This window comes from Rhineura floridana, chromosome 6, assembly GCF_030035675.1.
Source record: "Rhineura floridana isolate rRhiFlo1 chromosome 6, rRhiFlo1.hap2, whole genome shotgun sequence".
NCBI lineage: Eukaryota > Metazoa > Chordata > Lepidosauria > Squamata > Rhineuridae > Rhineura > Rhineura floridana.
In genome coordinates this window covers 30,857,412-30,875,103 of record NC_084485.1, presented here as the reverse complement: position 1 = coordinate 30,875,103, position 17,692 = coordinate 30,857,412, and the positions used below count along the sequence as shown (strand labels likewise).

Sequence of the window (17,692 nt, the reverse complement as noted above, 5' to 3'; positions counted from 1 at the left end):
TATGTATTTATATATCATCCCTCCCCCTTTTTATCTGAACAGAAAAATAGACTACTCTGGAATGCTTGAAAGTCATGTGACTTTCCCCTCAGCAAAACTTACAGAGCCAACACAATGGCAAACTGGAGGTACAGTGAACATCTGTACTTTCAACCAGAACTTTATTAAAGCCATATTCTCCCTGACAGGTTGTTTATAAAGCAACCTTCATGACTACATTTGCTTTTTGGTTACCATCTATAAGCAATAATAAGGGAAAATTTAACAAAGCAAAAGAGTGACACTGAAACCCCTGTGCTCTCATCTTATTGAGAGTGAATTCCCATAGCTACATTTTTTTTCTTTTCTTTTCTAAACAGGATGATTGCAGGTAGGGATGGGGGAATCTGTCAGTTTTGGTTTTTATGTTTCTAATTTTTTCCACATTTTTATGAATTTTTACCAACATTTTAGTGCAAATTTCTCCAAATACATACATCTTTGTATGCAATTTTACCGTATATACATTTTTACAAAGCAATTTTCCATTATATAATGCATTCTGAATGTTATTTTTCACTAATATATGCATTACAGGCACACAACACTAGTATATGCATTTTTGTACATATTACTTAGTTGGAGAACTGCATTGCAATGTGTGAATTTTGAAGGATAGCTGCGTTTAAGTTCACATATTGTTTTGGAAAAATTGTGAGTATTAGGTAGATTTGCATTTAAATGTGGACTGAATCAAATTTCTTTCCTATTCCTAATTGCAAGTCCCATATAATAGATGGTTTGGTGGAAATGTTTATCTTGGACATATCATGGAGCTTAAAAAAAGAAAGGAAAATAATGTCCAAGGCCAGGAGTGGCCAACATGGTGTCCTCCAGATGTTGTTGGACTCTAACTCCTATCAGCCCCTGCCAATGCTAATGTCAGGGATGATGGGAGTTGTCATGATGGGAATGGATGGATCTGTCAATTTCAGATCTAATGATTTGTGCTCATGATGCTATTGGGGCAGTCACACAAGATCCTGCTTTCATTACTGTTTGTGCTTCCAAAAGTTATGGGTCAGTCACATTACTTCACTCCTAATCAGTATGTATCCTGGAACTTCCTGCTGAAATCCCATACCTTTTCATAATACAAATGTTATGGTTTATTTTTGTCCCACTTTTGTTATACTAAGTTAAGCTAAGCTGGAAAGATCTGTCAATTTCAGTTCTCTCATTTTTCGTTTTTCCAATCTTAAATGCAGTTCTTCACATTTCTGCAGCAATTTGATTTTTTTTTTAAAAAAATCACCATCATTTTAGTGTGAATATACACATCTTTGTGTGCCATTTTACCTAATATACACATTTTTGCAAAGCAATTTCCCTTACTATATATCAATTTTGTATGTTATTTTCACCCATATATGCATTTTAATGCACACTTTACCCTAGTATATACATTTTTGTACACATTACTGGGCTGGAAAACTGTGTTGCAAAATCTGGAGAAGCCCAAATTTCAAAGGATGGCTATGTTTTGGTTCATGCATTGTTTTGGACACTGTGAATTTAGTAGGTTTGCTTTTAAATGTGAACGGAATTAAATTTCTTTCTCATCCCTCCGTCCAACATCATCTGGAGGGCACCACATTGCCTAGCCCCTTTATGAAGGCCTCTTGAGAAGGTGAACACTGAAAAGGGTAGTTAATAGACAGAGGCTGTTAGGCAGCCAATTTGTGAGGTAGGGGAGGAGGAATTCCACAGCTGCAGCATCACCCATCACGATGATGGGAAAAGCTGTATCTGTTAAATTTCTCCCTTGATTGCTGATGACTGTTTTTCACCCTTTGCATTAGGAAGTCAACAGCCATGGAAGCAAATGCAGTGCCCCAAATTTACCACTGCTCTGGATGGAGGAAAGCTGATGTACAAGAAACCCATCATGTGACCAGGCTGTGTGAATCCACTGTCACATCTACAGTGTTGCAGCCAGGCCACAAAATACCCACTGTTATTGTTGCTTTACGCAGCGATTGTATTAATGGCATGGTGTGGGTGTTTTGGAAGATTGTTCTGATCTACCAAATGTCATGTGGAATGTATCAGTTGAGAGAATGCGGCTTTAGTAGTTTCCACATGAGCTTGAAATATCCCTGTTCTATGAATCACATATTAGTACCAGTTGTCATTCTGTCAAGACATAAATATATAACAGGTACAAATATTACCAATACATTACAGTCTTTTTTTTTTACAGAAGAGAATACTGTTTTGCTTAGAAATGTTGTACCTTATTAGCTGCAAAGGGAAGAAGAGGCTACAGTTTATGATAGCCATTGTTGCTAAGGAAACACGTCACACTGGATTTGATGCAACGTGCTATACACAGGGGAAAAAAAATCCTCCGGCCTTTTGCCATACAGTCTGTTCAGACAGGAAATATGCATTCTGTGGGTTGTCTTTTTCTTCTTTTGCAATAATTTATTCTCAAGCCTTTCAGAAAATATGGAATATTCCCAGGACAGGACAATGCCCTTCATGTTCCTGAAGTGTGCTTAGATGAAGTTTCTAAGAAAAAGGCACTGGGAAATCTACCATTATCACAAATAGTTATTTTTCCTTGAAAGAAAGAAAGAAAGAAAGAAAGAAAGAAAGAAAGAAAGAAAGAAAGAAAGAAAGAAAGAAAGAAAGAAAGAAAGAAAGAGGTGTGTGTGTGTGTGAGAGAGAGAGGGGGGGGCAAACTAGGAGCTGAGAGAATAGTGTCTCAGCATCATTACAAGGTCTGCATTCATTATTTTCAGCTTATTTGTTAACAGGGTGCTGTTGATTATGGAAAAGGCAAGCACAAACCTAGGCAGGTACAAGGTACAAGACATATAAAGCCCCAATGCTGCAGAAACCTTTTGCTGGTTTGCTTGGTGCATGGTGCCTAAACAAAGATCAAAAAGCAAAGTACAGATGGTCAAATGCCAAGAGATTACTTTCTGGCTTTAAAGTTTATTGGATCAAGAAGACAATATAACTATGGTTTGTTTAGGGGTTTCTGCTCTGGAAAGCTCCTTCTGACCATCCCAGCAAATGGTCCATCTCCAAAGAAGATTATTTCACTCCACTTTCTTTCAGCTCTTAAGCTTATTATTGTTTGCTGGATTCTCTTCTTTCTCTCACCCATTTCTGTGTCTTTTAGGAGACTGAGTAAGAAAAAAAAGTTCCACCTGATATATGCGTTGCTGGGCTTCACCATTTCCTGGAGACGTAGCACCCATGGGTAGTTCCTCAGCCTCCACCAAGGCCTACCACTGTCCTGAAGCCTATCTTGACCCTCCTTTATTTACTTTTTTCTGGCCCAGCATTCTAAGTAAGACCAGGCAGCTGTTCTATGTACCATTTTAATTTCCCACAAGGAAATACAAGCAATGTTGAGGGCCTTGTGCAAAATTTAAATGGTGGTTAAGCACAGCTACCAGTTGCTGCTCAGAGTGCCGCTGCCTGCCACTGCCACTAGGGAAGCCCACCAGAGTCCCAACCATTTCAAACAACAGGTGTTCAATGTTGGAATGCTGCTCCTCCATATGAAATACTACTTGTGTCAATGGAAAGCTAGGCTAGGATCTTTCCCCAAACATGCTAGTTTTATAGTGAAAGGAATTTTTGAATGTTTTAATATAGTGAAAATTAAAACTGTCATTCTCTCCCCAACAGTTTGAAATGGTACAGCCTAACAAGGGACACATCAAGTGGGACTTCTGCTTGTCTACCAGACTGTTGGCTCATTCTACCTTAGCTCACCTCCACCTGACAAGTTAGCTGACCTCTGTGTGTGTCTCTCTGTGTGTAGAGTGGAGGCTGGTCCATCAGGGCAAATGGGGCACAGCCACACCAACCTCAGTCTGCCCTCAGCCAGCCCCCACCTGCCTGCCCTCTTACTTACAAGCAGTCCAGGAGGTGGCACAGGATGTGGCAGCCTCCTTGGCTGCTTTCACACATGGGGCTGATTGCATTAGTTTAACGGATTAAAAAGGAAGCGCTTCTGTCCCGATTTCTAAAACCCCTTTCACACAGCAGTCACGTAACAATCTCTCTCTCTCTCTCTCTCTCTCTCTCTCTCTCTCTCACACACACACACACACAAACACACAGACAGAGCTACAATGAGCAGAGCAGAGTTTTTCTCCCCTCCCTTCATTTTAGGTGGTTTGGTGTATTTCCTCCCAACTTGGTGTTTGAGGCTCGTGGAGGCAGCCCTGGGGGTTGAGGGGCACTGGCGCCTGCTATTGCAGCCACCGGGAGCTCACGGAGGTGGCTCTCCTTATTCTTAATTTTTATTTTGGGGGCTATGGGCGGCGGTGCCAGCTTCAGCAGCTGTTGGTAGTTCACGGAGACAGCTCCTTTTACCCTTGCTCTCCCCGTCTCAGACTATACTGGAGCTCGTAGTTGTGGTGGCTGCAGCTCCAGTCAATTGATAACGCACCTCCCTTCATCCTTCTTTGGCCCCAGTCCTCATTTCCCCCCTCTGTTTTAAGGTGGCTCCTGCTTTTTTCCCGTTCCGCACTGCATGCTGGGATGCCTGTCACATGAGTGGCAGCAGCTAGTGCAAAACTCCTGCAATCTTCTGGGTTCTCAGCCTTGCTAACGGATTATTTCTGGTATCATTTATTGTGGAATTTAGCACTATATTTGCACTACATTCCACCAGAATTCCGGAGCTACCCGGTATGTCGTGTGAAAGCTCAAATATAATGTGCAAATTACCAGGTAAGAAATCGTCAGAATAACGGAATAGACTGCAGTGTGAAAGCACCCCTTTTCTTTAGTCTGTGTTCCTCTTGCAGACTTCAGCAGGAGAATAGGCTAAAAACTGGAAATAGGTGGTTGGCCCTGCCTGTCATTGGTTCAGGCTCCACCTACTGTTGGCCTCCTTGCCTGCTGTTCTACCAATCCCAATAGACACCAGCCACCATGCTCTCTCTCTCTCTCTCTCTCTCTCTCTCTCTCTGTGTCCTAGTGAAAGGGCTGACTATGCACCTAACAAACAAGCAAATTACAGAGAGGCATCATTTCAATACCATATGGATGTTTGTGTTGTGGTTTCCCCCCCTCAAAACACTACTTTTTCTTTTGTGATGAGTGCAGACCCCTCCCGATTCCTTTGCATTTTCACTTTCATTTCAAATGTTTTCCAAAATTCATAGTAGATTTCGCAGTGCTCGTACATCTACATTTATTTTGTATATACAATTTAATTGCCGGACATAATTTAATTTAAATTTATCATAGGACACAATATTCTGGGTGGGTCTCCAGAGCAAGCCACGCTGAAATGAATGGAAGATACAGGAGCATTGCTATGGTATTATGTAGAACCCATCCATTTCAACAGGACTTGTCCCGGACACCCGGGCACAAAATGTGAGCTAGAATTACACTTTCACAAACAGAAGAAAGAAATACTTTTTGAGCATACTGTATGCTCGACTTTAATTATTCTCTTTCTATAAGAAATCTATACAATTTTGGCGATTCACACTCAAAGGATAGGTATTTTATGATACTTTTGAACCACGCTGTCAAAAGTGACCCAATAACATGCTACTTGAAAAGTTTCAACTAGATGAATGAGAGGTTTGTGTCACACTATGTCCACGCGAGGCAAAAATAGGGCCTTTGGTTACAAGGAGAGTTGCACCAGTTGATTTTCCAGGTTTGTTTTTAAATGCCACAATTCATGTGACACTCATCTATGAACCAGATGTATTGTTTTGAATAGAGGTTTGCTAAATACTCTCTTGGTATGGCTATAGTTAAATGCATTTGTTTTCTGATATGAAAAATACAATTCCTCTGAAAACTTTACATGAAAGAATCAGCTTTAAAATATGCAATGTGGAAATCACTATTTACTTTTTTATATATATCAAAAAGTATTTTTTCCCTGAATTCTTTTTTTAAAAACATTTGTGCTGATGATGGACATGACAGACTTGCAACACAAACAATTTAGGGGTTTGACCTGCAAATGATCAATTTCACGTGTCTTTGCTTCAGTGTGGAACTTAAGCACATAAGCAGGCCTTTTCTGGGTCAAGCCACAACACTTGCCTCCTTGTCAATCCCAATCTTGAAACAATTGAACCCTTCTGCCCTTAAACTCCATGTGAATTTTGCCAGTGCAATTGGTTTTCTTCCCTAAAATAATAATGTCTAGAGCCTGAAGCATGAAATAAGCCCTCTGAGTTCAGTAGAACTCACTTCATAGCCAGTTTGATTAAGAATGAATCTCTACAATAATATGCTTAAACCTCATTTGGTATATCATTAGTTCCTAATACCTATTTGATTGTTACAAATTAGCTCTCCTAATTACATATATTAATTACTGTGGGACTCATCCTTAATACAAATTTTGAATGGACAAAGCCTGATCACTAACTTTGAAGAATGGTTCATTTAAAATAATGCTTCCTTGTCGAGACTTTTGTATACAGAGGCACATTTTTGGTTATGGACTGTACAACTTCTTGCTGAACCACATTTACTGGCCTAAACTGTCCACAATTTGATTTTATTCATATCTTGATGTGGTGACCTCTCTCTATACCCATGTTAGTGGAAAACATCCCAATATTACTGGATTGCTGAATAATTGTGCAAATGTGCAAAATATCCATACCTACACAGAATACTGTGCAGCCAAAGGGCTAACTTAACAAAGCGATAATTACAACCCACAACAATTTTCTAAGATTAACATGTGCTTATTGCTTTTGTCCGTCCATGCTGCATGCAAGAGAGGCAGGAGTACAGTACAGCTTGAACGGAGAAGAATGACGATCAGGACCAGCCAACAGCTGTTTGACATTAGAAAGGTAGCTAGCTACTTGACAAAATGTTTCTACTCAGATGGTGGGTAGTTGTGGGTTTTTTTGGATGCAATATATTACTTACAGAGTTGCATTTCAGAATTAAGACCCCAAGCCTATTGCATGCAAGTAGTTACATATCACAGTAGGTGCAATCCACTCCACTTATAACACTCATGGTTAAAAAGGTTTGGGTGCTTCCAGATGGAAGTTTAATATTGTAAAGGGATCATTCAGATACTGCAAACAGGTTTTTAAACACAAGATTTTCCCCTGAAAGGATAAATTGGGATTAATATATGGGAGAGGGATACAGGCTGGCATTTTGATGCCAACGATGTCATGTGGATGCTGCAAAAAAATTGCATGCATGAGGAACATCCATCCCACAATGAGCATCCATCTGGGAGCACCCTTAATCTGATGTATTGGACAAAAAGCCAAACGTCATCATTCCCAGTTCTTTAATCCTCACTTCTTTAAAATGGCCAAGTGAAAATTTTGTATATAATCCACTTTCCCCACTTGTTTATTTTTTCGAAGAGTTGCTCATGAAGCTTTGCTTTATTTATACATTAGGTAGCTGCTTTAAATTTAAATGCACCTTTGTTGGTCTCTTCCTAGAAAAACTGAATGATACTCCTATTATTGTAGGGCAAAATGAGAAAACAACATTTTCCTATACTAGTTTTACCAGTTTGCTCTAAAGTTTAGATGAGCTTGTCTGTTTCTCATGTGTTTCTTTTTGGATGGCAATGACCTAAGGCTTCTGCTTATACTGCTCATCTCTTATACTGGACCATGTGTCCACATCAATGTTTCCTGTATAAGAGTACAAAAGAGAAGTCAAAGTTTCAATGACATATATACTATAGTAACAATGGACACAACATTAAGTGTTTATCATCACAGTTATCGCAGTTCGTTACCAAATGGGTAACAAATCACAGATGTGACGAGGCACAAATCAAGATAGTGCTTGTTTTAAAGTGCTAGTTTTTAAAAAATACATTCTCTCTGCTTCTCTATCCCACCTTCATCAAAAGCAACCATAAAATCAACATAAAGTGCTTTTAATATCAACAAAAGTAAATGATACTAGATTTAATATACCAATATAAGTTATAAATCCAAGCTGGTATTTATGGTTTTCTTTAAAATGGCCAGTTTAAAAATAAAATATTTGAAACTTGATTCTCTTCCCATTTACCCGTGTGAAACTCCAGTGGAGCCTATTATTATTTACACCAGTCCAAATGAGAAGAGGATCAGGCTCATTGCTTAGGATTTTTTTTGCATATTTATGTATGTAAAACTTGCATATCTTTTCATTCTGCGCTATTTAAGTGCAAAACGTGGCAGGAAGATTCTTCTAGGCTGGAGAACAGATTGAGTGTAAGCCATGAAAGTGTGTGCAAATGATTGAGGGAGCTGACATTAATTCCTTATCATACTAGATTTACTTTAGCTTATTTTGTGCTGGAGATGACTCCCAGCTTAATGACACAATGTTTTCGGTTTTGGCCACAATCTCCAGGAATTGCACTTTCCTTTAGTTTGCACAAGGGTTGGATTTTGGGTAGTACCCTACTAAGGATACCTTCCCCCAACACACAAAAGGATGAGATCTGTCTTTGCTCTTCTCTCCTAAGAACACAAAATGAACCCTGTCTCACCCATCAGAACAGAATAAAGCCTCCTTCATCACACATCCCCATTGTCTTCAGGTTTAAGAACTGCCTTTCTAACCCTAGTTTAAAAACGGCTTTCCTGATCTCCGATTTGGTATTACTATTAGCAATAATAAGTGCAATTTTTAAACATAATTTTGAAGGGGTGTTTTGGATTTAAATACAAGTGGTGCAACTCACCCTGCTGCTATTCTAAAAAGACAACTTTAGGTCTCAATGACTCTTTAAGTATTAAGCACACACAGAGAATTTAAATAGTTTATTTCTCAGTTCACTGAATCTGCAATTTAAGCAACCCACCCTGTTACCTTTAGACCTTGAATCCTTCAGAGAAGAAGGCATAGAAGGGAATGTTTGGAACAGTTGCCCCTATGCAAAAAGTGTTGCATTTCGTATTACTGTATCCCACCAGTATTTGACTCTGGCTACCTTGGCCTCCTTTAAAAGGGTTAAGTAAATCAGATACTGGCATTGCTATCAGACAGATCCATTAAAAATAGGTGGTGGGGAGTGAATGGCATATTGGTCACACTGACTTCAATGAAGGAAGGTGAAAGGAGATCAAATTATGATCAAGGTGCACACTCTTCATTTCAGTTGATGACTTGGGGCAACAACATTGCAGTGGATCCAGAGGTGGACTTCTCCCTAAGCCCACCTTGAGGGCATCCTCTTGGCTTTTACAAAACAGGTGGCTTGTTTCAGTCAAAGGTTCATGCCATGCAGAAGCTCTTCTTTGTGTGTCGAGTGTAAAGGCATTCCTTTTCAGCTTTCAACAAAAGTTTGGGGGGTACATGTCAGATCTTTTGATCATGTGTGTTGCCATGTCCTCCTCCACCTGGTAATATGTGAACCTCAGGTGAAATGTGGTTCTCTAATCTGATAGTTTCCTGATTACCATGGGTTCTTCCAGTAATACTTTCCATGGAATAAAGGCAATTTTGCCCTATAAGCTTGGGTGAGGAGGGTAAAGCAGCAGTCTCTAAATGGTTCTTCTCTGTTCTATAAACGCTATCCCTTTGCCTTAGATAGCCACCATGTGAAATGCTGTATTTGGGTCTTGTGTTTCCTGGTGGGGCTTTGGGAGGGCTTGAGTCATACAGCAACTGACCTTCATCATCAGTGTCGGCATCAATATATTTATGTACCCCAGCATCATGGAAGTTGAAAACTATTGCTGCCTGCTTTTCAGGAGATTTTGTGGGTGTTCGAGTACTTGCAGTAGTATAGACAGAGGTTTCTGGACTCATTAAAGACCGATCAGAGTGTCCGGAGCTATCTGTAGCTGCTCCTGTAGGTCCCCTGCTCTTGAGGGGATCTGGATATATTCTTAAGACGTTTGATGCTGACGATCCTACAGCATCTTCTTCTATAAAGTTAACCTTCAGGGACCTTAATTTTAGAGGATTGGTGAGTTTTATGGAACTTTTGGGGCTTTCTATGAAAAAGGTAGAGCAATGACCACTTTCTAGATTTGGTTTTATCTCCATGAATTTTGTCCCACTTCCCTCTGGCCTATACGGATCCTGAAGTGGATTAATTCCACCTTTACTAGGCAGTGTAGTTAGTGGGCTATGGGAGTATCTCCCTGAGTCGGGAAATTCTGTAGCACAGCTTATATAACTGTCAATGCTTGACATGCTCCTCATGTCAATTATTCCATCTGCCCGAGTGGTCAGCAAAGGGACCATAGGACCAGGAATAGCCTCCATTTCTAGTTCTTCTTTTTGCTTGTTGGGGTGGCCTGACTCCTTCACATTGAGGTTGGGCTGTGACTGAGCTTTTGCCATTTTGTTGTACATATCTTCCAGTTGTTGGACGTTCAGATGCTGAGGACTGGAAGAAGACCGAGCCTTTTCTGGCGAACCTTGTTCCTTTGTCTCTAAAGATTTGTTGGAGCTAGTTTCAGAGAGAGATCTCTTGGCCCATTTCCATTTGCTTGGGGATAAATGATTGTCCTGAATTTTATCCTTTTCCCCATCATTTTCTCCCTTCTTTTCAACTACTATGTCCATCAGTTCTATACTACGGGCAAAAGCATCCTTCATATTCATGGATACAATGCTCCCATTTCTTTTTGCTCTTTCAAGAGCTTCTCTGCGCTTGATGGCTTTTTCCTGCCTCTTCTGTTCTTTGTAGAACTCTGAAAAGTTATTTACAATGATTGGGATAGGGAGAGCGATCACTAAGACGCCAGCAATACAGCATAACCCACCAACAATCTTACCTAAGAGTGTTCTAGGGTAGATGTCTCCATAGCCAACTGTTGTCATAGTTATGGTTGCCCACCAGAAGGATGCTGGGATGCTCTTGAATTTTGTATCATCCTCATCTTTTTCCGCAAAAAACACTAAGCTTGAAAAGATCATAATGCCCATGGCCAAAAACAAAATGAGCAAGCCAAGCTCGTTGTAGCTTCTCCTCAGTGTAAATCCCAGGGACTGCAAGCCGGTGGAGTGCCGAGCTAGCTTTAGAATTCGGAGTATCCTCATGATACGAAATATCTGAACGACCCTCCGCACATTCTGGAACTGAAGTACACTCTTGTTTGACTCTGTGAGGAAGATGGTGACATAGTAGGGCAAGATGGCTAGCAAGTCAATGGCATTCAGTGGTCCTTTAAAAAACTTCCATTTCTTCGGAGAAGAGAGGAACCGTAAGAGGTATTCCATTGTAAACCATGCAATGCACACTGCCTCTACATGGGCTAGCTGGGGGTTATCGGTGGGATGTCCATACTCATCTGTGCCTTGGAGCTCAGGCAGAGTGTTGAGTGACAAAGCAATTGTGGAGAGGACGATGAACATAATGGAAATGATTGCCAAAATCTGCAAAGAAAACAGAAAAGGGGCTAGTCATTTTGCACCGTTTAAAATTGTTACATTTTCTCTGACATACTGGTCTCACTTTTACCTGAAACACTGAAATAAATGGATATGGCTTACTTAGGTCCATTGGTTTCAGTAGTTCTACTCTGAGTGGAGTTTAATTGGATAGAAGTATGACTCATTTTTTAAAAAATATTTGATTTATATTGTTGCTTAATGGTCTGTATTATGCATTTAATACATGGTACATATCTCAGGTATCATCCCGGAAAACTTCGAGTCTGAAGGACAGAATATAAATTAAATAATATATAAATAAATGAAACATAAGGCAGTAAACATGTATAACTACCTATCCAATATTATTGCTTGTAAGGAACAGGTAGGGATGTATTCACAATGTATTCACAATGGATTACAGCATTTAGATGTTATAAATGGCTCCCCTTCTATAGTTAAGGCATTAGAAAATATTTGTTGGTTCCTCTGCTTCCCAAGCAAATAATATACTCAACGTGAAGGACAACAGGAAATATGTTTTCTTTTGGTAATGAAGTACTCTGGGGGTTTGCTAAAAATCTGTTCTGAGTAATACCTTTGGAGCCAACCACAGCAGTACATTAAAATCAAGATTTGTATGTAATTGCCACACTTCCAACTGTAAGTGCTCTTAAACCTGGTCCTTTTAGGAGAGGTCAAGCTTTGATGCTTTAGTAAATGTTTAGATTGTATACTGTACTCATGCTTCAGGAGAAAAAAGAGGCAGGAGACCCCAAGATGCTGAAAAAAGGAATTCTTGAAATGAAAATCCAAATGAGTTTTATTAAAAAGAAAGCCCAATGCGTTTCGGCCACTCAGTGACTTGGCCTTCATCAGGGGATAAGCAGGTCTTAAAAGTATATCTTCAACAATTATGTCTGCATAAATGTGCATGGAGTTTCTGCACTAATTCTGTGCAACTGCATAATGACCATGGAGCCTGTATTCATGTTTCACCTTTCTGCTATCACGGAACATATTTTCTACATTCTCTTGATGGCCCCCTCCAGACTGGTGTTTGAATGTGAGCACATTCTGCAACATGTTCTTGAACACAGTAATAGTGCATCAGTGGAGGTGTTATTCTGCTTTGGTTTGTTCCGTGATGCTTCCCAAATGCTATCACATTATTGCTTCCCCAGAGAGATTACAGCTAGAGATGGGTGAGAAATTCAATTCAGTTTGCATTTAAAGCTGAATTTATCAGCCATCCTTCAAACATTGCACTCATCTGAATTTTGTGATGCAGTACTCCAACCGATCAATGTTTACAAAAATGCATAGATTAGGAGAAAATGTGTATAAAACTGGATACAGCAGGGAAAATAACATAAACATGCATTATAGTTGGAGAAATTCCTTGCAAAATTGTGTACTTTAGTCAAAACTGCATACCAAAATGTGTTAGGAAAAATTTGCACTAAAATGCTGAAGAAGTTTCATGAAGATTTACTTTTGTTTTGTTTTGCAAATTTCTGCAACTGAATTTAAGACTGGAGAACTGAATTTAAGTCTGGAAAAATGAGAAACTGAGAGAACTGAAATTGACAGATCTTTCCAGCCCAGTTATAGCACAACAAAGGTGGGTCAAAAATAAACCAGAACATTTGTAGTATAAAAAGACACGGGTTTTCAACAAGAAGTTCCATGATATGCAGTAATTAGAAATGAAGCAGTGTGACCACCCCATAATGTTTGGAAGTGCAACAGTAATAAAAGCGGAATCACATGAGGCTACCCCAATAGCATCATGAGCATATTTAACCATAATTACACAATAAAAAGGATGCCTGGAGGGGGCCTGAGTTAAGTTCCTTCCTTATTGCCTTGGTTTATCCTCAACTGTATCTCAAACTGTTTGATTGTGATACACATACCCCACACCTTTCTAATCCAGTTAACACATCTGAAGAACTAGGCTGTGGTCTATGAAAGTTCAGGGATCACAAAAAATTGACTGGCTTCCATGCACTTTTTGAATGCTTATCATTTTTCTTGCTGAATGCTAAGCTGCAGTGGTCACGATGCACCAGCCTCCATGCACTCTGTCTGCTTGGACAAAAATCAAAATGGAACAAGCTGAAATCGACCCCTTCCTCTTACAGTAGACACTACCATTTCCAATCATGATCACATATTAAAGCTGAAGGTGGATCACTTGTCAGGAGTTCACATCACATATGGATATATATTACATTGTCTGGAAGTACTGGTTCACCTGACAAGATACTTTAAATAAAAATTATCCATGGTCTGGTAACATCCTCTGTAGATTATATAGTTAATTTATTACAGTTTATCCACCTTTCCACCAAGGAGCTCATGGGCCGTATACATGGGTTCTTCCTTCATTTTTTAAATCCTCACAACAACCTGGAGAGGTAAGTCAGACTCAGAGACAGTGACTATTGCAGGGTCACACAGAGTTTCATGTGGATGGCCACGTACAAATAGCAAAAAATGGGGAAACACATCACGAGGTCAAAAGATGTGCACAAAATCTGCACATGCTAATTTCTATGCACATTTAGAAACAATTGCTAGAACTTAAACAGAAATACAATGCATCTCTCCATAGGGAGAAACAGGAAAGGTCAGTGAGGAGGGGCACCTGTGCACCAGTGCACCTGGCCTCCCAGCAGTTGAGTCACTGCTGCTTAGTGAGAAGGATGGGGTGATGGGAAGGCCGGCACTGTGTAGGGAGCACCAAAATGGTTTCCCCGATGTGACCTCAGAGCAGTGACTTCCTGCCACATCGCTCCTCCCAGTAATATGCAGTCACTCCGCTGCTGGGAGGCCAGATGCCACCGTTCCTCACTGACTGCTCCTGGCAGAGATGACTGTGACCAGGTGACCCATGTGTCTGCTCAAGTTCTTGTCTATGTGCTAACAAACTGTTGATAGGCAACTTCAATGCTCTCCCTGCTCTCCCTTCTTCTGGATCTTTATCTTTAAACTGGACTTGGGTTGGACAGCCGTTCAAACAGAGGACCAGCCTCTGTCAAGTAGGATATGTGGCCATCCTAGTTTCATGGCTGAGCGGGGAGTTGAACCCAGATCTCTCCAGTGTTATTCTGACATGTACACCACACTGGCTCCACAATGTGCTGTGTGGGGGCTGCATTTGTGGACGGGTTCTCTGATCGGATGGTGGATATATACCCTGTCCTGGACGGGGTTGCACTCCCCCTAAAGGACCGGGTTCGTAGTCTGGGAGTCTTTTTAGACTCTTCCCTCTCACTTGAGGCTCAAGTAGCCTCGGTGGTTAGGAATGCGTTTTACCAACTTCGGTTGGTAGCCCAGCTACGTCCCTATTTGAGTAAAGAGGACCTTACATCAGTGGTACATGCTCTGGTAACCTCACGTTTGGATTACTGTAATGCGCTTTACGTAGGGCTACCTTTGAAGACAGTTCGGAAGCTACAACTAGTGCAAAATGCGGCGGCCAGATTGCTGACAAGGACCAAGCGGTCCGAGCATATAACACCTGTTCTGGCCAGCTTGCACTGGTTGCCAATATGTTTCCGGGCTAGATTCAAAGTGTTGGTATTAACCTATAAAGCCTTATACGGTGCGGGACCACGATACCTTGCGGAACGCCTCTTCCGATATGAACCGGCCCGTGCACTACGTTCTGCTACGAAGGCCCTCCTCCGGGTTCCAACTCACAGGGAGGCCCGGAGGGTGATGACAAGATCTAGGGCCTTCTCAGTGGTGGCCCCCGAACTATGGAACAGTCTCCCTGAGGAAGTACGCCTGGCGCCGACTCTGCTCTCCTTCCGGCACCAGGTCAAAACCTTCCTATTCTCTGAAGCATTTTAAATTACACTGATTTAATTTTAAAAATGTTTATTGTGTTGGATTGTTGCTTGTATTTTAGTATTGTTTTGTTATTTATTGTATTTTTATGCTGTTTTATGTTCACCGCCCAGAGAGCTATTGCTAGTCGGGCGGTATATAAATTTAATAAATAAATAAATAAAATAAATAAAATAAAATAAATAAATTTGAAGACTGTTCAGAAATGGCAGCTGGTTCAAAACATCGCAGCCTGATTGCTGACTTGGAATGGGTATATGGGACCTATCTCACCAGTTTCGAAACAACTGCACTGGCTCTTGATCCATTTTTAAAGCACCTTTAAAACCTTACACAACTTGACCCCAGAGCTCTTTCAGGACTACCCACATGAAACTGCCTGCTGGGCTCTTGTTGTTGTTCTTAGATTTCTTACCCACTGTTCCGCATGACGGTCTAGGGCAGGTTACAACCATTTAAAAAAAGACAATATTAAAATCAGTTTAAACCACTTAAGTTGAGAGAATAGGGTGGGTTCTGAAAGATATACCTCAGGTGTCAAAGGTAAAGATGGAAACTACACAATGAAGGTGCCAGATGTATCTCTGTGGGGAGGGATCACCATTGCTTAGGGGCCACCATAGAGAATGCCTTCACTCAGGCTGCCACCCCCTGAACTTGGTGGAACTATCAAGGGGGGCTCCTTTGCTAAGCTTAAAACCCGAGAGGGTCTGTAGGGATGGAGGTAGCCTTACAGGTATTTACAGCTGAAGTCGTTTAGGGCTTTAAACACTAATGTGAGCACCTTTAAATTAGGCCTGGAGATGAACTGGCAACCAGTGCAGTTGTTTAAAAGAGAATATTTGAGTTTGAAATGGAGCCCCAGGCAGTAATCCTTCAAGGTGGATGGTACCTCCCTCTCCTCCAATAAAGCATTATTCACTTCCTGGACCCCACTCCCAGTCAATTCCCTTCAGCTAGCTCTGAGAAGCCCAGATGGGCAGAGGACAAGGGGGGGCAGGTGGTTGTCTACACTTCTTCATGCACTTGTCTGCATTCTCACGCCACAATAACCTAAACTGATCCAGTACAGATGGAACAGAGGGTGCTCTGGATGTCTGCTTTGGACTGTGCCATCCACTGAAGCTAAGTGTATAAATGATTCAAACAAGAAAAAGACCTGAAGCTGGCTCCTCTTGCCTTCAGACACCATTTAAACAAGGGTTCCTGTGGCGCCAAAGGATTAAATTAAACTCTTTTTTTTTAATGTTATAATTTTGCTTTGCAGCAAAACAAACCTTGCTCCCTTGGCCTTGGGCTGTGGATACTCTCTGTATCAAGAAAATAAAATAAAAATCTGTACCAAGAAAAGCCAGATTTTACAACCTGTATATATTTTGCACGCTTGACAATTTTGCTTAATTTCTTCTAGTCATGAGAGGTGAAGGGAACTACTCTGGGCACTCGCAATCTTGCTCAGTAATCCTTCTGGCTCCTGAGGGTTCCATCATCAGGAATGCTCACATGCTTTCAAGCGATGTTAAGGACTAGAAAATTGTTCTTATTCTTAGAAGGAAGGCTGAGATTGCTAGAGAGCTGAATTGTACGCCTACTGCCACTTTAATTTTCTGTACTTTTGCACAATTTCTTTAATGCCTACCAATACCTGAGAATTCAAAAGTGGATGATATAACGTGGAGGTACATGTGTCAACTTAGCCTGTCTTCCCACCACCAAACCATGGGCTGGCCCAAACCATGTGCTGCCTGGGGTGAAGGATGAGATGACACGCACCCCCTCCCTTCAGTCCAGAAGATGAATAGATTGGCAGTTGAATCTTTCTTCAACAGGGCAGGGGGACAGGGCAGCATCCTCCCCTGAAGAAAGCAAGCTAGCTTAAATGAGTGTAGGGCAGGGCATGCATCCACACACATCTCTGTCTTCCAACACCTTGCTGCTACATCTTGGCATCAGACACCAGAGGCAGCTGCCTTACTTTGCCTAATGGTAAGCCTGGCTCTTACTGGTTCAGCAGCACTAACATGGTTCCTGCCTAGGGATGGATCTTTCATTTTCTGTTCTCTTAGTTTCTCATTCTTACAACCTTAAATTCAGTTCTGCAGCAATTTGCTATCTTTAGCCCTCATTTCTCCTAATAAACACATTTTTGTATGTACTTTTGACTAATGAAACATTTTGTCAAGCAATTTCTCCTACTATATAATGCATTTTGTACGTTATTTTCATAAATATATTCATTTTAATGCACACTTTCCCCTAATATATGTGTTCTTGTAAACACAGGTGGGAGAACTGAATTTTAAAATTTGGGTAGGTACAGTTTTCAAAGGGTGGCTGTGTTTCAGTTCTCATATGTCCGGTTTAGCTTCTCTTCCGGTAAGACGCATCTCTTACTTGCTCTCGTCTTTTTGGCTTTTCATTGCTTTTTCTTAAACCTTTAATTCTTCTTACAACTTTTTGTGAGCCCCCT

At 40.8% G+C, this 17,692-nt stretch overlaps 1 protein-coding gene across 2 annotated transcripts in view; it reads right to left on the bottom strand.

Annotated features, from left to right (window-relative positions):
• Positions 1-5,937: 5,937 nt before the first annotated feature.
• Positions 5,938-17,692, bottom strand: part of KCNB1 (potassium voltage-gated channel subfamily B member 1) — a 260,306-nt gene continuing 248,551 nt past the window's right edge. The window contains exon 3 of one of the 2 annotated variants that reach the window (XM_061631343.1): positions 5,938-11,364. In XM_061631343.1, the coding sequence (XP_061487327.1) occupies positions 9,334-11,364 (2,031 nt within the window). In that variant the 3' untranslated portion in view covers positions 5,938-9,333. The remainder of the gene's footprint in view (positions 11,365-17,692) is intronic. The other variant, XM_061631344.1, reaches the window with a different exon arrangement.